The sequence below is a fragment of the Leucopleurus acutus genome (assembly GCF_964270905.1).
Source record: "Leucopleurus acutus genome assembly, chromosome: 6".
NCBI lineage: Eukaryota > Metazoa > Chordata > Mammalia > Artiodactyla > Delphinidae > Leucopleurus > Leucopleurus acutus.
This window is the reverse complement of record NC_139149.1, coordinates 71,693,060-71,718,516: the sequence shown is the minus strand read 5'-3', so window position 1 is coordinate 71,718,516 and position 25,457 is coordinate 71,693,060. Positions and strand designations below refer to the sequence as shown.

At 39.2% G+C, this 25,457-nt stretch overlaps 1 protein-coding gene across 3 annotated transcripts in view; it reads right to left on the bottom strand.

Annotated features, from left to right (window-relative positions):
* The window catches only part of ZC3H15 (zinc finger CCCH-type containing 15), a 62,299-nt gene extending 48,639 nt beyond the window's left edge, over positions 1-13,660 (bottom strand). For all 3 annotated transcript variants that reach the window (XR_014326283.1, XR_014326284.1, XM_082841470.1), the window contains exons 1-4: positions 13,484-13,660; positions 5,439-5,540; positions 824-935; positions 16-168 (exon numbers count right to left, since the gene is read on the bottom strand). Coding sequence is in view for 1 of the 3 variants with exons in the window: in XM_082841470.1 (XP_082697596.1) it covers positions 16-168; positions 824-935; positions 5,439-5,540; positions 13,484-13,558 (442 nt within the window). In the remaining 2 variants the exon portion in view is untranslated. The remainder of the gene's footprint in view (positions 1-15; positions 169-823; positions 936-5,438; positions 5,541-13,483) is intronic.
* Positions 13,661-25,457: the final 11,797 nt, after the last annotated feature.

Here is a 25,457-nt window from a genome sequence, read left to right as displayed (position 1 = left end):
CTTAAAAAAAAATACCTTTTTCAAGCTCTTCATCTCTTGCATCAATGTAAACACTTCGTTTTTCACATTTTCTCTCCAGAGTCAAGTCATGAGAGAACTTACATTTATCTCCTTTAGTACACTGTCCTTGCTTGAAGAATGCACATACCACGGATTTGGGATCTGCACCTATGTCAAATAGCATATGGTATTTGTACTATACTCTGCCAGATCACAAAGTAGAGCTTCTATCTGAGATATAATTACTTTTGGTTAACTTGTTATTTTCTATTACTGGTGTGAGAGGAAATGCCATATATAAATGAACAGTAAGACATTTCTTCTAAGTTCTTTCTATAGCATTTTATATCTATTTTTGTTTCCTTTTTTCTTACCAAAAAGAAAGAGAGCAGGGGTGGGAAACCAAGCAAACACATAGGTTATTCTATCATCACTTGTCGAGTTGGCGTCAGTGAGGCAGGAGGCAAAAGAGAAATATAAATGCAGGTATACTGCCAACAGTTTGGGATTTACAGTTTTTACAACCATAGGTTTGCTTTGCCCACTACCAAAGATTGGATATTATAAATCAACTAGCAGACTGCCCCAAATCCTTAATTTTCCCTCAAGTGAGGGGCTAATGGCTGGTCTTACAGTTGTATGACACAGCTATGCACATGTATAAAGGAACCATAAGAAAGTCACTGACAAAGATAACTTTGACAAAGGGAGTATTATTTTCATAGCATACACAACTGGCTTATAATCTGAAGAAAACATAGTAAGAGTGTTAAAATATGAATTACATTTGATAAAAATAACGTTTCTGAAATTTAAAGTTTACCTTTACTTATTTTTTGAGCAGCAACTACAGGTTTGAACAACTCATTTAGCTCTTGCAATTCTTTCTTCTTGTCATCTTTCTTCAACTTCTTTTCAGCTTCACTTTGTGCTACCTATAATATTCCCAGGTATAAAATGTAAATTTGATTTCATATAATGAATTGTTTTTACTATATAGTAATATACAATATCACTGACATAAAGACAAGTGCATATTACATGTATATAGTTCTTACTTAATATCAGTGTTACAATGGCCTTCCAGTATATATTAAATGGTGTGGTTAAACTATTAAATGAAATCGCTCAATTTTGTAGCAGCTGACTTTTACAAAAAAACCCCTATAAATGGTACCATGCCAAGTTAAAAGCATATTCAAAAGCTTATAGCAATAGTATTTATTAAGCATATGCTACATGCCCAGCATTTTTAGCAAATGGTTCTCACCTGGGAATTTCTTCTGTGACAACAACCCAAAAACAAGTAGGTGCATTTTGAAGATTAGAGATACAAACATCCTGAAATGCACAGTCCCACACAATAAAGAATTGTACCAACCCAAATACCTATAAGTACCCTTGTGGAAAAACATTGGGCTAGGTCAATGGGGGAGATCAAACAAAACAAAACAAAACATGACATATGACATAATTCCAGGCACACAATTTACATACCTAATATGATTAGAGGATTCATCCAAACATTTATATGTCAGGTCCTATGTTAGATGACAGGGAATACAAAGATGAAAAGACAAAGATGCTTATTTAAAGAAGCTCGGAATCTAGTGGGAAGACAGACATGTCAACAACTATAGTATAATACATGGTGCTCTGGGAACAAAGAATGCCAATATGCCTAAGAAAATTAGACTGAGCTAATACTTTACGGATGAATTCTTTTGATGGGCAAGAAATGCAGAGAGTGTCAGTCAGTGCAAAGATATGAAAAAGGTATGAGAGACATCAATGAGAAATTTGGACTGTATCAACAGGTGACAGGATAAGACTCAAGAGTTTAAAGTAAGCCAGTGATACAATCAGATTGTATTTTATAAAGATCACAACTTTGCGAAGGGTGGACTAGAAGGAGCCCAAGAATGAAGGCAATAAAAATTAGGAAGCTAATGAAATTGCTGTACGCAAGAAAGCACAAGAGTTTTAATTTAAATAGGCATTAGCAGCAAGGATGGAGGAAAGGGGAAGGAGAGCTCTTAAGGCGGTAGAACTGTTAAGACTAAGTGACTGGACATGAAGTATAAGGGAGAGGGAGGAGTCTAGGATTATCATTTGCATGTTTAGTGCTGTTAAACAAGACAGGGAATATAGGAGGAACAGGTTTCAGGGCAGGAGGTGGGGATGAGCTCAGTTTTAGACATACTGAGTATGAGATGCTTACAGGGCATCTAGGTGGAGCTATTTAAAAGGCAGCTGGACATGGATCTTGATTCCCGGAGAGAACGTCTGCTTTGAGATAAAGATTTTAGAAATAGCTGCTTACAAATAAGTAAACTTTGGGTGTGTATCAGATTACGCAAGGACAGCATAAAAAAGTGGTAAGAGCAGAGAACAGCTCCCTGAAGAATACCAATATTAAACAAGCCAACAGAACCTAAAAAGCCTGTTAAAGGAACAAAGAAACATCAAAGAAACAGAAATCCAGGACAAAGATGTATTAAAGGAAGAGGAAATTTTAGGGAAAGATTGGCCAAATACTATAATAGGGTTAAAGGCATTCTAAATCCTGACTTTGACCATGTGGGCCGGATGTGTTTAAACAGAAAAATGGGAGAAGTTTTCTAAAAAGAAAACATTTAAGTCACTTTATTTTTAATAAAAAGTATTCTTTGCTCATTAGGCCCATCTCAGACATTTGTGGGACCCCAAGCAAGAGTTCAGTGGATGCCTACAAATCATTTTTGTAAATATTTATAAATTAGAAATCAAACTAATGTTAAATAAAGTATGGTTTGTACCTAGTATGGTTTGTACCCCTACTTGACAAACATACCTTGTGACCTGGAAGGACAGTTTCAAATTTAAAACGCTTAGGCTCCATGGAGTTCCACACTGGAGCATGGCAGTAAAGTGAGAGTCAACCCCTGGCTCCTCCGCTTCCCACCCTGAGTTTCATCCCACCACATTTGTGCAGGGAGAAAGAAGGTGCAGAGGAGAACATGGAATGGATCAAGGCTCTGTCCACACTCCTAGCACATATCCTGCCTTTGACTACTTCAGGCATATTGGCAGTGTAGTATACCCTAAGATGGACTTGCGGTAACTGACCTTTGCAGGCCCTGAGCTGGTGTGGGGAGAGGTACATCTGGAGGAGACACAGAGTAGGGTCATCCTCGGCATCACAGGGTTTAGGGTGAGGCATCTCTTGCTTGGCTCCAACAGCAAGACTGCTGCTCATTTCCAATGTTACGTATGGTGGTTAGATAACTCAAGCTCACAGATAAAAGGTCAGGTACCCAAGAAATTATCAAAAATATATTACTAAATGTACTATCAAGCCTAACAACCACAACACATTTTATGGCTTTCTCAGGTCTATAAAATTTGAATACCAGTCAATATACTTCCCACTAGAAGAAAAAACAGGGGGGAGGGAACATGTTTGAAATGAATTCTTATATTATGCCAGATGATTTACATTATCTTCTCTTTTAGTTAAACCACAGAAACCCTACAAGGGTAATTGCCCCCCTTATACTATACTACAAATTAAAGACCAGTGTCACTAAATAATTTAAGATCATGTAACAAATAAGATAGGCGGATGCATACTCAAGTTGATCTGATTCCAAGGCCTGAGCATGCATTTTTATGAAACCAAGCTATTAAGTCAGCAGTGTGGAAGATCAAGCTTTTGGCTTTAGAGTCAAACTGTGTAAAAGAAACTAAAGTGTTGGAGGCACTAATTTGTAGACAGCATCAGTGACAGAGGTTAACCATCTCACAAATATATATTCTGATATTTTCAGATGGAAAAAAAAAGTGTTTCCAAAAGTTGAGGAAAAGGAGATAGGGTGGTGAAAAAAGTACTTTTTAAAATAAAGGTCCATGTCTGTAAAATCCTGAACTCAATAAAGTGAAAGATCTATATAAAATGAAGAATTGAGAATACAGAGCTGTGAAGAAAATGGAGCTAAATTTTTTTGAATAAAATGGTAAAACTGATGAATGATAAAATAATTTCAAAATTCATATGGAAAAATAAACGCCTAAGAACAGCCAGGAAAAACAGAAAAGGAGTAACATCTTGGGGGGGAAGGACTTGCCTTAATAGCTAACAGAATATGTTACTAGGTCACTATAATCAAAATCAATGTGATACTGGTTTAGGGAAAGACAATAAACAGAAAAGAAAAGAGAATCCAGAAATAGATCTGAACATATATGAGACTTTAATATATGTCAATATGGGTATTTCAATTCAGTGAGATGAACGATGCTGGTATAAGTGGCTATTCATTTGAAAAGAAATAAACAGTATCATACAAAATAAATTTATATGATAAAATTACAGACTGTGCAAATAAAATAATTAGAAAAAAATCGAGGAAAAACACACATAATCTCATGGCAGGGGAGACCTTTTAGCCATATAAAAGAAAAACTAGACATATCTGACAATACAAACTGTTGTACAACAAAATGTAACAGAAACATCACAAATTATCTATAATGTAGACAGAAGGTGTCTCTCATAAATTGACAATAAAAAGACAAATAACCAAAAAAGCAAAGGATTTGAATAGACAAGTCAGAGAAGTACAAACCAAATTAGCCAACAAGCTTATGAAAAGGTACTCAAACTCACTAGGAGTAAGGGAAAGAGTAAAAATAAGGTATCACTTTATACATAATCAGATTGGAAAACATTAAAAAGCGCTTTAGTACCTAAAACTCACATACTGCAAATGAAAATCTGAAGTATTACAATCTCTATGGAGAATGATCAGGCAAATTTATTAAAAATTAGAAATCCATTTCCCTTTATTTAGAACTGTGTCACCAGACAATTTATGCTACAGAAATAAAAGCACAAATGCATGTAAAAACACATGTATAAGGATATTTCTTGTACAATTGTTCTTAATGTCAGAAAGCTGGAAACAAAATGATTACTTATAGTGAAATGGATGGATACTGTACATCCGCATCATAGTATGCAGCCATTAGAATAAATTAGAACTATATCAAAATGGTTTGGAGGAATATCTAAAAGGTATTGCTGAGTAACAAAGGCAAGATGCAGGAAAGTTTATAGAGTAGGATTCCATTTTGGTTTTGGTTTTGTTTTTGTTTTTTTGTGGTACGCGGGCCTCTCACTGTTGTGGCCTCTCCCGTTGCGGAGCACAGGCTCCGGACGCGCAGGCTCAGCGGCCATGGCTCACAGAGGGCCCAGCCGCTCCACAGCATGTGGGATCTTCCCGGACCGGGGCACGAACCCGTGTCCCCTGCATCAGCAGGTGGACTCTCAACCACTGCGCCACCAGGGAAGCCCTAGGATTCCATTTTGAAACACAATTACAATACCAAACATTTTTATCTGCAACGATGCTGTACTACATCCATATGAAGAAAACGAAGAAATTTAAGTTATTTACCTGACGTGGATTTTGTTGACCAAATTTAACTTGATGAGTGACAGCCTTGATAAACTTCTGTTGCTTTGCTCCTTTCTTATTCTTTAGACCAAAAGTTTTGTCCTAAATGAGAAAAATTATTGAGATATCTTAGCAATTTATATTAATTTCTTATCTATTTTTTCAGTCATGTCTAAAAATCATTCTTTCATTTACGCATTGGTAAGAAAATTATTCTTTCTTTATGCTATACACAGACATGCAAAACACTACAACGACAAGTCTAGGCAACATATGAGCTCAAAACATCACCCAGGATTCTTTAGGATTCAATACATACTTATAACTATCGTCAATAAGCTTGTTAGCCTATAATGCTTTTTCTGAATTGTGTTTTTAGAGTATCAGTATTACAGGATGTGCAGAGTTGTTACACCAGGATAATTAGTTCAACAGTCAAATAAGTTTAGGAAAATGCTTATTTAACAGGGTTTTTAATTCTCAAGCACAAGATATGTGAGAGCCTTTACCAGAGGAGATACAGTAGGCAGCAATCCTAAATCTTATTTTACCTCAGAAAACATTTTTCTCAGAGTATCCTGAGGGATTATGCACTACTGAACACATTTTAGGGAATACTGCATAAGAAGATACACTAAGTTCTGGATTGGTTTTTTTGGGTAATAGAGCTATCCTCTCAAAACAATTAAATTTATAGAAACCAAACTACTAAAGTATATACACTACTAGTTGTTGCTAAAAAGGAAATATTAAAATTGAAGTATTCCTAACTAAAAAGCAACAATCTAAATTTGGAATATTATTAAATAGTAATTTGGGCAAGTTATTAATACAATAGCAGCTATCACTTATGGTATGCTCATTATGTGCAAGGCACTAACGGTGGTCTTTGACTACTTATTCATATTTAGTAAGTATACAGCACAAAAACATTTAGAAAGCACTGCACAACTGTGTGTGTGTTTGGGGGCTACAGTGGGTTGAATAGGGTCCTCCCCCCAAATTCATGTCTACCCCGACCTCAGAATGTGAGAATTTATTTGGAAATAGGTCTTTGTAGCTGTAATAAATTAAGATGAAGTCACACTGGATTACCGTGAGCCCTAAATCCAATGACTGGTATCTCTATAAGAAGAGGAAAGGACACAAACAGAGAGAGAGAAGGCAATGTGAAGAAAGAGGCAGAGAGATTAGAGTGATACAGCTATCAGCCAAGGAATGCCAAGGACTGCCAGAAGCCACCAGAAACCAGGAAAAGGCAAGAAAAGGTTATTCCCTAGAGTCTTCAGAGGGAGCACTGCCCTGCCTGCACCTGATTTCAGATTTCTAGCCTCCACATCTGTGAAAGAATAAATTTCTGTTTCAAGTCACCTGGTTTGTGGTAATTTGTTATGGCAGCCCTAAGAAACTAACACAAGAAGCTAGACTGAGTGAGCTTCACTCTAAGGTAAACGGGTGAAAAGGCTGTCAGGAAACCACCAAACACTGGTATCTGAAGTCTTTTTTCCTGTCTTTTCTGTTTCTCTGGAGAAGAATCTTCTAGCTAGGAGAGCAATAACCCTGGCTAAAGGACTGGAGAAGAGAGCAGGTGGGAGAAGGTGTCTCTTAGTTTACTACACAGACTCCTTAGTGGCCCTTTTCAGGCTCGTATTTTAACCATGTTCCCCACATCCTTTGTGCCTAGTTACAGAAGCAGAGAGGCCTCCTGATTTATCCCCTCCACCCCCTTTCTTGCGAGAGGAATAGGTAAGAGCTATCAGCTACTTCTATACTTTTAACACCTAGTTTTCAGTCACTCGCCTTCTGCATTACCTAGTACCTCCCACTGTCAAGCTTTTGCAGACTTCTTCAGAGCAAACCCACCTGCTTCTCAATCGCACACTCCTAGGTGGGCCCTCAGGCCCAACTGCTCTGCTCTACTAAGCCAGTTAACCAACTCATCCATCTACTATCAATCTTCATATGCTGAGGTTCAAAAGTACAACACCATCTACATATGTCTCATCAGAGAACAGCATTTCTGGGGTTCAACTCATGCCCCACATGTAACTACAGAGGAGAAGCAAACTGTGAATAAACAAGGCCAAACGGCAAGGTAGATACTGATATATGAAAACTTAGGAAAGAAAAAAGTCCTCTAAGGGGATGTGGCCAGCTAGAGAAGAAAGTACTCATGACAACAGCTTCTGGTAGAGGTATATAAGCTCCAGATTCCAGGAGAAAAAGTTTTTCAGGTTTAATTACACTGCTTTAGCACATAATTAACCAGTCTAAAGAGAATGAATGAGTTGTGTCTTGGAAGTCTCTAATTAGGTTAGAACTTGGAAATTGTTATTTTTTTCCAGAGATAAGGGATACTTATTTACCTAGTATTCACTAAACATAAACTTCTGAATATATACTTTATTGAATCCTCTTAACAATCATATGATATACTATTATCTCATTCTATAAATGTTGATACTGAAACTCAGAAATCTTCAACAATTCTTTTGAAGTAACACTGTTAATAAGGGGCAGGCTGTACAATGTAATGATTCAAGAGTATAAGCTCTGGAGTCAGACTGGCCAAATTCTAATCCCAAACAGGACTGGGCAAACTACCTCCTTTGTCAGTTTTCTTATTTGTAAAGTGGGTCTCACTCTAACCTCTTAGGGTTACTACAAAGAGGTGGAACACAGTGGTTAACATCAAGGACTCTGGAGCCAGAATCCTGACTCTGCCACTTGCCGGCTTAATAACCTTGGGCAAGTTATTTAACCTGTTTCTGTTTCCTCAACTGCAAAAAGGTACTTATCTCAGTGAGAGAATTAAAGGAGCTGTGTAAATTTATCACTTGTAGATGGCTTGTTTCTTTTCCTTCCTTTCCCCAAAACACTGAGAACTGTGTCTGGCCCAGGTATATCTGACTCCAAGCAAAGTCCTTGTTCTTTCCACCGGGAAAAACTACTTCCCAGAGAAACTAGTTAGGTTATTGGGTCGGTTGGTACACGACGTTTTCTGAATATTACACTGTGGACCTGGGATACTAACAGTACCTCTTGAAAATAGGATAGTTTGAAATTCAGAATACTTCCAAAAGGCTTCCTTTCCCTTTTTCTTGAGTTCAGGACAGACCTTACCTACAGATTAACCTGGATTTAGGGTCAGGGGATATGAGATGGGAAGACTGGAGGTTATACTCAACCCCAAATCATGGTTAAAATAAAACTAGGGAAACAGTGGTCCTCATTAAGTGATAAGGAAGGAACAGTGTGTGTTTCAGACTTGGGAAATTAAATACGAAGGAGTTTAGAGAACAGGCAGTAATTCTAAGAAAAGGACGACTCCCAGAGGTTCCAAAAGCCTTAACACTCAGTGAACTCCAGACTTCACTTAAAACTGACAGTTTCTCCCCCGTCCACTCTTCAGTAATCCTGCTTCTTTTACAGGACAGCCTCTACTCCTTAAATAAGATGTCTGAATAAAGGAAGGGGGCAGGAGTGCAGGTCAATAATGAATAGTACTCCAAGATAACTGGAGTCCTCCTTTTGGGACACTAGTATAAACAAAGGCCAGCACTGTTTTACCTCATTAGTTTGTTCCCCAAATGCACTCCAGTATACTTTTGTTGTCTATCCACGCAATGGATATTCTGCAGCTGGTTAATATAGATTCAAGCAATCAACAGTTGACCTTAGCTGAAGTTTTTCACTGGCAATGAGAATCATTTCTTTCTCCACCCTTCACATACCTGGATCCTATCCCTATAGGTCTCCATTACTACTTCCTTGCTGCTACAAGGCCTTAGCTGGACATCCTTTATTTGCTTGCCCTAAACCCAGATTATCCCCCCGTTTCCATTAACAAACCTTCCATTTCCCAAAGCTGACTTCAGTTTATTAAATTTTATCCAAAGAAAGCAAATAGTGCATGCCATTTGAGACAACAGTGTGAATGTCTAACAGAACCATAACCCTTTTTTTATAAATAACCCTTTTTGATATACTCATTTCAGAAAGAAAATACTTATAAATGCAAATGAATTCATGAAATTTTGGGGAGTTTAAACAGGGAAAGAAAAAAAATGAAGGCACCATAAGGAAATTATTTCAAGTGATAGAAAGTAAGCACTGCATAACAGTACAGTTCAGTCTATTTCCCCTAACTAGCTTTTTATATTAATAAATTAACAACTGCCATTAATTGAACATATACCATACGTCAGGTACTTTACATGTCATCCACTGCTCTGTAATATAGGAATTAGCTCCATTTTGCTAATGAGAAACTGAGGTTCAGATAGGTCATGTAACTTGCCTAGAACTACAGAATTTGAAATATATATATATTTATTTATTCATTCATTCATTTATTTATGGTTGTGTTGGATCTTTGTTGCCGCGCACGGACTTTCTCTAGTTGTGGCGAGCAGGAGCTACTCTTTGTTGAGGTGCACAGGTTTCTCATTGCGGTGGCTTCTCTTGTTGCAGAGCACGGGCTCTAGGCACGTGGGCTTCAGTAGTTGTGGCACGCAGGCTCAGTAGTTGTGGCTCGCAGGCTCTAAAGCACAGGCTCAGAAGTTGTGGCGCACGGGCTTAGTTACTCCGTGGCATGTGGGATCTTCCCGGACCAGGGCTCGAACCCGTTTCCCCTGCATTGGCAGGCAGATTCTTAACCACTGCCACACCAGGGAAGCCTCCAAAATTTGAAATTTTAATGTGAAATATGGGACTCAAATTTAGGTCTATCTCACCCCAAGCCAGTGCTTCTTTCATTAAATTAGGCTGTCTCTCATGCCTCTTTTTACTTCCTTTACTTGGAGTTCTCAAAAGCTACGTGTTGCTGTTGTTCTTCTATAGTGAGTGCCTATGGTGGTGGCAGTGGAAGCAACAGAGGTACAGAAGATGGGACAGGCAAGTAGTGCAACCACTTATTTTAAAATCTCTTCAAAAGTACTGCTTAAAAAGCGTATGTTCTACTTAACTGTCAATTTTTGGTAAACTTAGAATTTCGGGTCATAGTCCTATAAAAACCTTCCAAAATTAACCAGACACTTAAATAAGTATTAGCCTTTTACAGGTCAAAGTATAGACTTTAAAGAAATATTTTTTTCCACAAATATTATGGTCATAGAGATAAACAACCAGTATGAACCAGGTTCCAATTACGTTCATTATAAGTCTGTTGCAGAATATATTTTACATCGCTAAAAATAGAACTACCATATGACCCAGCAATTCCACTCCTGGGTATATATACAATCCCCCCCCCCAAAACACTAATTTGAAAAGACGCATGCACCCCAATGTTCATAGCAGCATTGTTTACAATTGCCAAGATATGGAAGCAATCTAAGTGTCCATCAACAGATGAATGGATAAGGAAGGTATGGTACATATACACACACACACAATGAAATACTACTTAGCCATTAAAAGGAATGAAATTTTGCCATGTGCAGCAACATGGGTGGACTTGGAGGGCATTATACTAAGTTAAATGAGTCAGAGAAAGACAAGCACTGTATGATATCACTTATATGTGCACTCTAAAAAACACAACAAAGTAGTGAATAAAACACAAAACAAACTACTAGATACCAGTGGAGGGGGGAATATACAGGTGGAGAAGTGGGAGGTACAAACTATTGGGTGTATATAGGCTCAAGGATGTATTGTACAACACGCAGAATACAGTCAATATTTTGTAAGAACTATAAATGGAAAGTAACCTTTAGAAGTTGTATATAAAACTTAAAAAATTAAAAAACATGTAGAATTCTTAAAAATATATTTTTTACTTCATCTTAACTTTTAAAGGCTTTGGTAATAAAAATCCTTTCTAGTATTCAAAATTATGCAAATTATACAAAAATTGATAAAGTGCTGTTCTGGATGAAATCTGATTGAGGAGCTGGGAGCTAAGCCTGCTGTAACTCTCCTCAACCCCTTGCAAGAGCCACTGAGATATGCTAGGGCTTTAGGTAAGTTTTAAAAAAAAAAAAGTCACATATGATATTTAACAAAATGGAATATACTGTTTCCTAACCAGGATGAATATTCTCTATAAATCTAGTTTCACAAAAAATGATATAACTTAACCTACAACTTAAAATATTGTCATTCCTCTCTGGTGGTAGCAGAGATCTATGCAGCACACTACCATTTAAAACAAAAAACAAAAAAACACACACTCATCATATATGTTAAATGTGAGGAAAAAAGGCTTAATTTCACCATTCTGTTAGAATACTTTTGGCTAAAGAATACAGCTATTTTGCAATTTTCTTTTGTGAAGTCTTCATTAATGAAACTAAAGTCCTCTTTATCTTAAAAATAACCTTGTAACAAGATGAATGAATCCATAATATAAGTACCATTTTTAGTCGATGGGATACTATAAGTAACTTTCATTTACAATTCCTTAAAACAAAAATAAATATTTATTTAAAAACAGAAACAATCATATATAGTTAAAACTTGATAATGTGTAAAGTATACTTAAATTGTCATGTAACATTTAATTTCATGTCTATATGGGAGTTGTATTTGGCATCATGGTCTAACATGTTAATACAACCTCAGTAAAGGAAGTTAACAGGTAAAATATCATCCCTAAAATGCTCCTGGTTTATTTACACAGCACCGAATGCCATCAGATCTCCATCCCCAGAGATCTACCTAAGTGCCAGGAGTCCAGATTGTTCAAAAAGGTATAGCAGACACAGGTGTGAAGGTGACAATCATTCTGTTTTCAAATCTCTGGTTATGCTACTCATGACAGTTCTAAATAGCACAAACTGGCAATAAGAATACAGGTTCTGTTTCAGTGTTGGAACTTGGCCAAGGCTACTAGAATTCTAAATAAGCATGTTAGTTAAACTCAACCAACAGACTAAAACTTTTGTGAAATTTGACAAAGTTCTGATTAGATTTATACAATGAAACCCTGGGGGCTTTCAATGCTATTTTTCAAGGCTATAAATACTAAATATTAAAAATAATAATCATTTATAAATAAACATCTCATTTCAAAACACGCACAACACGCATTTTGGTCGTGTTCTAATAAAAAGTTAACTATTCCACAAAAGGCTCTGCATTAATTATTCAGATATACCTCATGCAGGAAAAACGGTCATGGCTTTTCCAATTACTTCTAACGTACACGAGGAACTGTTTAATTATGAGAAGGATTAATAACAGGAATTGAGGGAAGAAATATCTTGTTGGGGACTACACTATACGTTTATGGAATCTCAAATACGGTCCACTCTCTTAAGGAAACTCATTGATAACAGTCGTTGGACTACAAACATAAAACATTTGAGAACGTCAACAACGTTTCTCTGCCATTAAAGGGCAACAGGCTCAGTGCACTAAATGAATATGTATAATATGTAACAAATCCAGATAACGGCACTGTACACAGCTAGTGACATGAGACCTAATCTCTCTTAAAACGTCATTGGATTTAATGTAACTCAGAATCTGTGACAAGCGCCATGTACAAGACGGTGGGCTACGACATGAAAGAAACCTCCTCTCTTTATGTAACTTCAAACAGTTTAGAGATGGATCGAGACGGCCATGAAGAAGTAATTTGTTGCTCTGAAAGAAGTAACCACTATTCCTAGGTGACGGGTAAAGAAACAAGGAACACAAAGGCTCGTAATGAGTCGGCCTCCCAGAAACAGTCTGGTCCGGGGCAGTTCAGCGTATTTTTTAAAACACTAGCCTAAAAACGTCTTCAATTTCGGTGACTAGCGAAGAACACAACCTTGTGTGGGCACTGGGGTAGGGGTCGTTTCGCACGCGACCCGGTGAAGGCTACCGTGTGGGCGGAGAAGCAAAGGCTGGGTGCGGGGTCGCCAGCGGCGTCACTACAGCGATGAGAGGCAGTGAGCGTCATCAGGGGGCTGGAGAAGGGGCTGTGGGCACACAGAACCAAAGGGAGGGGCACGTGGCCCCGGAAGACGCGAACAGGAGCCGGGGAGCGGGGAACCGGGAGACTTCTTTCCTGAGGACTCGCGGCGTGAGTGGGGGAGGGGGTGGGTACTCACTTCGATAATCTTCTCCTTCTTTTTCTGCTCCGCCTTTTTGCTGCCCCCGGCCTGAGCCTGTTTCTTGGGGGGCATTGCGGAGATAGGTGGCACCGGCCAGACTTAAGCGTAGCTGGACTCCCTCAGGCACTCTGGCCCCGCGACAGAAGGAGGAGGGAGACGCGCGCAGCCGTTGCCGCCGCACCACACGGAAAGCTAGTCGCTCACTCGCCGCCGAAACGCGGCCTTTGCGACAGTTCGGTGCTGCGGAGCATTGTGGGTAGCGAGGAGCGCGGAAGCGGAGGTGCGCGTGCGCTTCCGCAGCGGCCGGCCAGGATGGGGCAGGGACGGGACGTGAGAAAAATGACCGGGCGTCACACGTGATGTCACTTACGCGCCTAGCATTTTCTTGGTTGCGGCAGGCCTCATAATGGTTGGGGCGAGCGGGTTGGAACACACTGCGCTTGAGTTCTCCCTGCGCATCCTGTTCCGCTGAGGGTGTGCGACTCATGCCCATCTTCGCCTTGGGTGGAGGCTTTTTCTGCCTGCTGGATTAGTGGTCGCCTGTAGCATCCACAGCCTGGGTGATCACCGAGCAGCCGCAGCAACTCGGGGATGCTTGGAGGTTCAGGGTACCCAGTTACCTTCTTCTCGTGCCCAGGTGGGGCAGGGCCGGCGAGTGCAGGTCGGCCGGCGAGTGCAGCGTGCTTCAGGTTACTGTGAAGGTTTACGAAGAAGTAAACTTCGAAACTTTCTGCATAAGATAATGCCAAAGAATCCCGTGTGTGTGTGTGTGTGTGTGTGTGTGTGTGTGTGACGTATTTTACTTCATCTGGGATCCTATCCCTGGTTGATGGGTGGACTCCCCTGTCTTTTACTTATTTACTTTCTTGTTTATCTTTTATTATTTGTGTAGTTTATGTCAGAAGACGGAAGGACCCCACCTTCTTCTCTATTCAGTATTATAATCTTTCTGATTCTTTGAGAATCTTCTTTAAGACTTCCCGTGGGGGTGAAATGTATTTGCCTTGTTTCTCTTTTTAGTGCTCCCAAGGATGGCTTTGGGCCCTTTGATTTTTGAAGAATTTTATCGGTAATCATTCTTATAAAACTGATGAATTATAAGTAACAAATATGGGGGCATTATAAAGAATCTAGAAACTAAATTATAGTAGTGGCCCCAGGTTCATACGTCTTAATTCCCTTCTACGTCCGACCATTACTTTTGTTTCTGCCCCGCAGTTGTGATCCAGGCAGAAAAAAAAGATCCTGTCTTGCCTTAAGTGGAATATATACATTTTAAAATATAGTACCTCCTCTGATAGCCCTCGTCCCTCATAGTCATTTCTTCATAGATTAGAAATAAGTCTAACTCATTGAATTCACTGTTTTCTGAGATAATTGCTTGTTTGTGGTATCCAGTAGCAAATGAAAGTAGGATTAGGAATTCAATACCTTTTACTCCTTTATAATTTAAACTAAACTTCCACAAAACAAAGTTTAAAGGTGTAGTCCAGGGGTTACAAATTCAAATGCCCCAGAAAGCAGGGATATAAACATGGGTGTCAAGATGAATGAAATACACTAGGGCAGCAGTCCCCAACCCTTTTGGCACCAGGGACCGGTTTCGTGGAAGACAATTTTTCCACGGACTGGGGTCGGGTGGGGGGGTGGGGGGATGGTTCAGGCGGTGATGCGAGCGATGTAGAGGGATGGGGAGCGTGCTTGCCCCCCGCTCACCTCCTGCTGTGCGCCCCAGTTCCTAACAGGCCGCCGGTCCGAGGCCTGGGGGTTGGGGACCCCTGCACTAAGGAATAGTGGACCAGCGTTAAACCTGAGGTAAATGCCCACCATAAAAGAGCTCAAAAAATAAAAAAGTTAAAAAAAAGTTGGTCCTGGCTGATTGATTTGGTAGACAGGCTGTGGATTTATTGCCTTGGATGTAGTCTGTTCCCTTAACTTTACCTCTTTAGAAGACATCAGAATACATTACTTGGACCTGAGTCTCTAGGGAGTAGGAGATTTGGTACTGAAGAAGAAATTATTTCTTTGCTACCCAGCAGCCAAAGGTGCTTCCTGACTATAGTTAACAATATGGTAATATAGTATTATGAATCAATTATACTTCAATTTTAAAAAAGATGCATAATAAATTTTAGAATAAATAGTAAAAAACTCAATACTCTATTGTATACTTGAAAGTTGTTGAGAGTAGATTTTAAAAGTTTGCTCACACACGCATACACACCCACTCACACACACAGTAACTTATGTGAGGTGATGGGTGTGTTAACTAACTTGATTGTGGTAATAGTTTCACAACATATACATGTCAAATCACCATATTGTACACCTTAAGCTTACACAATATTATGTGTTAATTATATCTCAGTAAATCTGGGGCGGGGGTAAGAGAAAAGAATAGAGATCCAAGATCCAAAACAAACAAAACCAAAGGTCCTTCCTGTGTGTGTGTGTGTGTGTGTGTGTGTGTGTGTGTGAGAGAGAGAGAGAGAGAGAGAGAGGGATAACCCATTACGTTAAAATTCCCACTTTAGAAACTAAAGGGGCAAGTTTCTCCCTTTCCCTTATCCCACAGAACCAGATTCTACCTACATAATTTAGGGTTGGGCAGGCAGATTCTTCCTGCCACCTCCCCCCACCCCCATGTCTACATTTTTTATCTCAAAGGAATGAGACAAGACTCAGGAAGAGTTCTGGAGTCTTTCAGGGCATTAGAAGAATACACTTTATTACAAATCCAGGTGGTAGGTCAGTGGCAGTATCTGCTTTACACTTTAATTACATTCTTTGCTATTATCTCTTGCTCTTTAGGTTTTCCCAGCCTGATTCTCCAGGCTTCTCAAGATTCTGGATATCCTAAGTTTACCAGATTCCTTAGATTCTGTGGGCAACATTTCCTATATATATATATATATATATAATATATATATATATATTATATATATATATATATATATATTAAATTGGGCTTGATTTTAGTTGTTTGCACCTAAAGACTCTGTTACGGGATGATCTGTGCCTCCCCCCACCCTTCCAAATTCATATATTGAAGCACTGATCTCTAGTGCCCCAGAATGTGACTGTGTTTACAGGTAAGGACTTTAGAGAGGTGATTAAGTTAAAATGAGGCTTTTAGGTTGGGCCCTAATAGTGATACAATCTAACTGGTGTCCTTATAAGAAGAGGAAATTTCACACAGAAACATTAGGTATGCATGTGCACAAAGGAAATACCACATGAAGACACAGCAAGAAAGTAGCCATCTGCAAGCCAAGGTGAGAGGCCTCAGAAGAAACCAAATCGGCTGACATTTTGATCTTGGACTTCTAGCCTGCAAAACCATAAGAATATAAACTTCTGTGTTTAAGCCACCAAGTCTGTGATATTTTGTTATCACAGCATACTAATACACTAACTGATAAAGGACCAAACTATGCTGTGGGTGTTGTTACGGTGAGCAGAGGCAAGACTACTAGTTTATGTAAATAAATTCTTGTCATCAAGACAAGACTAATTTGACTGGCCATGTAAGTTGCTGATTTATGGATTGAGGCAGTACATATTAGAAAGTATTTTGATTTAAATATTGAGGGCTTCAAAATGCTTCTGACACATTGGCAGTTTCCTTAAGACATTTTTTCCTCTCCCAAATAATAAACTATTACAAAAGACGTGCCATTGTTTCAGTAGCGCATGTAAAATCTCTTTTAACTTGTCAGTTTGAGTTTCAATTCTATGAACCTTCACTTCAGCCTACGCTGATGTAAAGTTTTCTTAAATGGGTGACTTACATGTGTGACTTATCTGTTTCTATTTGAAATATTTCTTGGTGCCATTATGATAAAATTATTATGGCATTTGTCAAGAAATCAAGATGTACAATTTCCAAATATTTTTTTGCTTCATTGAAGCTAAAACCATTTCTCATGATTCCCATCAATCGCAGCATTTTCCTAGTACTAGCTTTCCGATGGTTTCCCATGTCCTTTTGAATTTAATACAAGGGATTCCACTCTTTCCTCCACCCAGTTATGTCTGCTTTTTATCTTCTATTATTTCAGTTTATACTGCCCATTTTAGGCCAACTTTTCCTATCTCTCACCTCCACACCCCACCTATTACTCTCTACTGCCTTAGAGCTTTTCATAAATACAGTAGTCCCCCTTATCCATCGGGGGTATGTATATTCCAATACCCCCAATGTATGCCTGAAACTGCAGATGGTACCAAACTCTATATATATTATGTTTTCTTTTCCTGTACAGTACTAACGGGCAGGTAGCATATATAGTACCGGTATGCTGGACAAAGGGATGATTCATGTTCTGGATGGGATGTAGTGGGATAGTATAAGATTTCATCATGCCACTCAGAACAGCTACTCAGAATGGCACACAATTTAAAACTTACAAATACAGTAAGTCCCCTACATACGAACTTTCGAGTTGCAAACTTTCAAAGAAGCGAACGTGCGTTCCCGTGTCCAGTCACATAAGTTAGTTCATGTGTCTGCATCTTCTGCAAGTGGCTGTGCTTTTGTGTACTTTACTGTACAGTACTGTATAGAGCACAGTAGTACAGTGTCTTTATTTCAAGCCCAGGATGTCTGGAAGCAAGTGTAAAAGCAGCGGTGATGTAGCTGGTACTGCTAAGAAGCGCCAGGAAATGGAGGCCCAGAGAAAGGATGAAGAGAGACAGGAGGAAGAAGTAACTGAAGAACTGATGAGATTCACGACACGGGAAATGGCAAGAGGATTTTCTTTATTTGAGGAGGCACTGTTAGTGTTTGAGGCACAGGACCTGAATGTAGAATGGTACACGAAATTTGCAGCAGCCATTCAGAATGCAATCCAGTACTACCGTGTCATCAATGACGAGAAAAAAAAAGCTACTACCCAGATATCACTGGATCATGTTTTCAAGAGGGTAGATAGAATTGAATCCAGCAAGGAACCAGAACTTGTGCCGTCATCGTCAGGCGTGAGTGAAATTACAGCTTGCCTTCCGTCTCCTATTGCTGATGATCTTTCAGCTCTACTATCTCCCACTTCCTCTCCCTCCTCCAGTCAGTAACTTTTCTTGCCTGTTCTCTCGATGCCGGCCCCTGTATACCAGCTGTTATACTGTATTACTGTACTTTTCAAGGTACTGTACTGTAAGATTAAAAATGTTTTCTTTACTTTTTGTTTTTCTTCGTATTATTTGTGTGAAAAGTATAATAAACCTATTATAGTACAGTTCTATATAGCTGATTGTGTTAGTTGGGTACCTAGGCTAACTTTGTTGGACTTAAAAACAAATTGGACTAACGAATGCACTCTTGGAACGGAACTCATTCGTATGTAGGGGATTTACTGTAGTTCATTTCTGGAATTTTCCATTGAATATTTTTGGACCAAAGTTGACCACAAGTAACTAAAACCATGGAAAGCAAAACTGTGGATAAATGGGGACCACTATAGTTTTATGTATATAACCCCAAACAAAAACTGCTATCTATGTTCCATCTGTTATAAATAGAAACTTTGGTGAGTCATCTTTGATTCCTTCTTCTACCTCCAAATCCAGTCAAGTCCTATTGATTCTATCTCTTAAATATCTTTCAAATTATGCCCTTCCTACCTCACTACTTTATTTCAGGGCCACATCTCTTGCTTGGGCTACTGCAAGAAACTCTTTCTCTCAATTTCAAAATTTCTCCTTCACATTTGTTCTCTAAAAATGGGCAGGCTGCTAGCATTTTTAGTTAGCAAGTCATAAAACAAATGAACAAAGAAGAAACCAGCAGGAATGGATGGATAAAATATTTCATGTGACTAAAAGTGTTTTTTAGACATTCCAAATAATGTGGAGCTATTTAAGTAAAATATAGTCTTATTTTCTGTTAGAAACATTAGATCTAGGTTTTTGGTGAAATTAAAGGTGTCATTGTTTTGGTTGTTACCCAAATAACACCACAACTTTCAGATGTCTGTTTTCTGAACACATTTCACAATAACTGATTTAATTAATTGAACACCATGTCACCTTCATAGCTGGATTTAGTGCCTGTTATCCCAGAATTTTAAAATCTTTAAAGTGGTACGTTTGTTCCTAGAGAGAACTGTCAAGTTAAATGCTTAATTTTTCTGTTATGAAAGCTAATTTTTTTACTTTTCTATGATATAATGTTTAAAAGATCAGATTTTAGAGTCAGAAAAGTGTAGGTTAAATCTCATCCCTTCCACTTCCATAGGGGACTTTAGGGAAATTGCTAAAAACCTCTAAGTTTCAGTTTCTTTATATACACAAGAGAAATAATCATACTGTTCATAACTCACAGGGCTATTGGAAGGATGAAATGACATAATGCATGTGAATCATTCAGAATGCCTAACATCTGTTAAGCACATAATTAGTTTATGTTACTATAACTCCAGTTCATAGTGTAAAGAAGTAAAGAATTCATTGTTGACTTAATCTGGGGGAACTCACGCCAAGAAACGTTAAGATTGTAAAACTGGGAGATTGGGTGACTGTGTGTGGGAGCTGAGGGGGTAGAAGTCAGGAAATAGGAGAGGACTTCCAGGTGTCAAGCATGGGCAAATGATCACTGATGGTGCTAGACAGGTTACATAGGCAATGTGTGGAGTATGTGGGTAGGGCAGGGAGTAATGTATCCAGTTTTGGCTCTGTTGAATTTAGAGTGCTAGTGGGACATCCATGTGGAGAAATCCAATGGAATATGGATATTTGACTTGGAAATTCGGGAGAGACTTTGGAACATATGGATGTCAATGGGAATGGAGAATTTTGAGGAGAATTGTACAGAGCAAAAAAAGATTAGGAATGTAAGGGAAAAACATTTAAAAGGCAAATATAGAAGCAGCAGCTCAGGAAGCAAAGTGACAAGAGACAACTATGATAGGGATGCTTAGGGAGAAGAACCTTCCAAGTCGGAGGTTGTCACCAGGGTAGTTTTGACTCTGGAGTTGGCTTTAAAATGTGGCTACTCAGTCAGAAATAGGGTGAGTCATACTGGACATCCGATTTAAGACATAGGAGTCTTAAATTAGTAGATATTTCAAACTATCTTGGCCTATATTTTTTTTCTTGTATATATGGATACTGCCGTCTGCTAATAACATGCATTTTTGTGATTAAGGTACTATATTTCGGGTATGGTCGCCCTTGTTCCCTCTTTAGGGTATATTCTTCTACCAGATCTCCATATGGTTGGCTTGTTTTCACCCAGAGGTGTCAGCTCAAATGCTATTTCCTCGGAATGGCCAGTCCTGACCATTAGAGCTAAAGGGCCTCCCTCCCCTACTCCCAGTTAATCTCTATCTCATCACTCTCTTCATTTCTTTAATAGCATTTATCACAAGCTGTAATTACTTTGTAATTTTGTTTCTTTATTTCTTAATTGGGGGTCTCTTGCCCCAGCATATAAGCTTCATTGGAGTAGGGATCCTGGGTCTCTTGTGTACTGCTCCTTTGATGGCCCCAACACAATCCGTCTCTTAGAAGGATCTCAATACATGTGTCAAAAAATAAGTGATGGGGGCGGAGTCAAGATGGCAGTGTGGGAAGATGTCGAGTTAGCGTCTCCCCACAACTAGGGCACCTGCTGGCCACTGGTGGGGGACGCTGACGCCCAAGGAGACAGGAGGAACCTCCAAGTGAACTGGTAGGACGTGGGGGGACTGAGGGAGAAGGAGAAATGGAGGCCAGACAGGACCGGCGCCCCTGAGGCCAGGGGGATCAGGAGAAGCAGGCGGGAGGGACCCTCTGGAAAGAGTGAGAGAGGAGCAGAGGGCAATCTCCTGGCCCACTTGGGCCGGGGAGGCTGCTGAGCTCCCTGGCTAGTCCCCTGACCTCCAAGACACCCCGCCCCCAGCCGCATTGGTTCTGGGGGCATAGGAGGGAGGGCGGGGACAACAGGAGAGACCGGTGGGAAGGGCCCTCCAGGACCAGAGGAGCAAGAGAGGAGAGGAGGACGTTTGCCCCTCCACCTCAAGCCCAGGAAGCCTGCTGGGCTCCCAGGTGAGGTGCCCTGCCCTCTGAGACCAGGGGCAGGGGGCATGCCTGGGCCCCTTCTGTTCCTTGAGCCTAAACCCCACCGCCCACAGACCCCAGGGCCTTTTCCTGCTCTGTGGGTCCTAAGTATAGGCCCTGCCCAACACCCAAACCTCCCCCTTGCTTAGGCCCCACCCTCCCTCCACAGCCAACGCCTTTCCCCCCCTTTTTTTTCTTTCTTTTTTTTTTCCTTTTCCCTCCTCTTTTTTACTACTGTGGTACTGTGATGTACCTTCTGGTTGTTCATTCATCTGTATTTTTATTTTTATATTCTTTCTGACATATGTTAGTTTCCTAATCTAATTTTATTTTTTACTTTGTTATTGTTCTCTCTTTTTTTTTTTTTTTGGCCACCCCACATGCCTTGCAGGATCTTGGTTCATGAGTCAGAGGTTGGGTGGAAGCTCCTGCGGTGGGAGCTCCAAGTCCGAACCACTGGACTAACAGAGATCCTCAGACACCAGGGAATATTCATCAGGGTGAGGTCTCACGAAGTTCCTCATCTCAGCACCAAGATCCAGCTCTACCCAACAGCCTACAAACTCCAGTGTTGGACGCCTCAGGCCAAACAACCAGTAAGACAGGAACACAATCTCACTCATTTAAAAAAAAAAAAAAAGAGACAACAAAAAAAATATTTCACAGATGAAGGAGCAAGGTAAAAACCTAAAGACCAAATAAGTGAAGAGGAAATAGGCAATCTACCTGAAAAAGAGTTCAGAGTAATGATAGTAAAGATGATCCAGAATCTTGGAAATAGAATGGAGGCACGAATTGAGAAAACACAAGAAATGTTTAACAAAGGTCCAGAAGAACTACAGAACAAACAAACAGAGATGAACAGCACAATAACTGAAAAGAAAAATACACTAGAAGGAATCAATAACAGAATAACTGAGGCAGAAGAACGAATAGTGAGCTGGAGTACAAAGTGGTGGAAATAACTGCTGAGGAACAGAAAAAAGAAAAAAGAATGAAAAGAATTGAAGACAATCTCAGAGATCTCTGGGACAACACTAAATGCACCAACATTTAAATTATAGGGGTCCTAGAAGAATAAGAGAAAAAGAAATGGTCTGAGAAAATATTTGAAGAGATTATAGTCGAAAACTTCCTTAACATGGGAAAGGAAGTAGTCACCGAAGTCCAGGAAGCACAGAGAGTACCATAAAGGATAAACCTTAGGAAAAACACACCAAGACACATATTAATCAAACTAACAAAAATTAAATTCAAAGAAAAATATTAAAAGCAGCAAGGGAAAAACATAAAAAAAGAAATAACATACAAAGGAATCCCCATAAGGTTATCAGCTAATTTTTCAGCAGAAATTCTGCAGGCCAGAAGGGAGTGGCAGGATATACTTAAAGTGATGAAACAGAAAAACCTACAATCAAGATTACTTTACCCAGTAAGGATCTCATTCAGATTTGATGGAGAAATAAAAAGCTCTTCAGACAAGCAAAAGCTAAGAGAATTCAGCACCACCAAACAAGCTTTACTACAAATGCTAAAGAAACTTCTCTAGGTAAGACACACAAGAGAAGAAAAAGACCCACAAAAACAAACCCAAAACAATTAAGAAAATGGTAGTAGGAATATACATATTGATAATAACCTTGAATGTAAATGGATTAAATGCCCCAACCAAAAAATACAGACTGGCTGAATGGATACAAAAACAAGACCCATATATATGCTGTCTACAAGAGACCAACTTCAGACCTAGGGACACATACAGACTGAAGGTAAAGGGTTGGAAAAAAGATATTCCATGAAAATGGAAATCAAAAGAAAGCTGCAGTAGCAATACTCTTATCAGGAAAAACAGACTTTAAAATAAGGACTGTTATAAGAGATAAGGAGGAACACTACATAATGATCAAAGGATCAATCCAAGAAGAAGATATAACAATTATAAATGCTTATGTACCCAACATAGGAGCACCTCAGTACATAAGGAAAATGCTAACAACCATGAAAAGAGAAATCGACAGAAATACAATAATAGTAGGGGACTTTAATACGCCACTTACACCAATGGACAGATCATCCAAACAGAAAATAAATAAGGAAACACAAGCTTTAAATGACATAATAGACCAGATAGATTTAATTGATATCATAGAATATTCCACCTCAAAGTGGCAGAATACACTTTCTTCTCAAGTGCACATGGAACATTCTCCAGGATAGATCATATCTTGAGTCACAGATCAAGCCTTGGAAAATTTAAGCATCTTTTCTGACCACAGTGCTATGAGATTGGAAATCAATTACAGGAAAAAAACTGTAAAAAACACAATTACATGGAGGCTAAACAGTGGGCTAATAAATAACCAAGAGATTACTGAAGAAATGAAGGAAGAAATAAAAAGATACATAGAAACAAATGACAATGAAACACAACGACCCAAAACCTATGGGACACAGCAAATGCAGTTCCAAGAAGAAGTTTATAGCAATTCAATCTCATCTCAAGAAACAAGAAAACTCTCAAATAAACATCTAACCCTACACTTAAAACAACTAGAAAAAGAAGAACAAAGAAAACCCAAAGTCAGTAGAAGAAATCATAAAGATCAGAACAGAAATAAATCAAATAGTAATGAAGAAAACAATACCAAAGATCAACAAAACTAAAATCTGGTTCTTGGGCTTCCCTGGTTGAGAGTCCGCCTGCCGATGCAGGGGACACGTGTTCGTGCTCCGGTCCAGGAAGGTCCTGCATGCCGCGGAGCGGCTGGGCCTGTGAGCCGTGGCTGCTGAGCCTGTGCGTCCGGAGCCTGTGCTCCACAGCGGGAGAGGCCACAACGGTGAGAGGCCCGTGTACCACAAAAAAAAAAAAAAAAAAAAAAAAAAAGCTGGTTCTTTGAGAAGATAAACAAAATTGATACACCCTTAACCAGACTCATCAAGAAAAAAAGGGAGAGGACTCAAATCAATAAAATTAGAAATGAAAAAGGACAAGTTACAATGGACACTGCAGAAATACAAAGCATCCTAAGAGACTACTACAAGCAACTCTATGCCAATAAAATGGACAACCATGAAGAAACAGACAAATTCCTGGAAAGGTACAATTTTCCAAGACTGAACTAGGAAGAATTAGAAAATATAAACAGACCTATCACAAGTAATGAAATTGAAACCATAATTAAAAATCTTCCAACAAACAAACGTCCAGGATCAGATGGCTTCACAGGTGAATTCTTGCAAACATTTAGAGAACAGCTAACACTGATCCTTCTCAAACTCTTCCAAAAAATTGCAGAGGGAGAAACACTCCCAAATTCGTTCTACAAAGCCACCATCACCCTGATACCAAATCCAGAAAAAGATGTCACAAGAAAAGAAAATTATAGACCAGTATCACTGATGAACATAGATGCAAAAATCCTGAACAAAATACTAGCAAACAGCATCCAACAGCACGTTAAAAGGATCACACACCGTGATCAAGTGGGATTTAACCCAGGGATGCAAGGATTCTTCAATATATGCAAATCAATCAATGTGATACACCACATTAACAAATTAAGGAATAAAAACCATATGATCATCTCAATAGATGCAAAATTTGACAAAATTCAACACCAATTTATGATAAAAATTCTCCAGAAAATGGGCACAGAGGGAACATACCTCAACATAATAAAGGCCACATATGACAAACCCACAGCAAGCATCATACTCAATGGTGAAGAACTGAAAGCATTTCCACTAAGGTCAGGAACAAGACAAGGATGTCCACTCTCTCCACTCTTATTCAACATAGCTTTGGAAGTCCTAGCCATAGCAATCAGAGAAGAAAAAGAAATAAAAGGAGTACAAATTGGAAAAGAAGAAGTAAATATGTCAGTGTCTGCAGATGACATGATACTATACATATAAAATCTTAAAGATGCCCGCA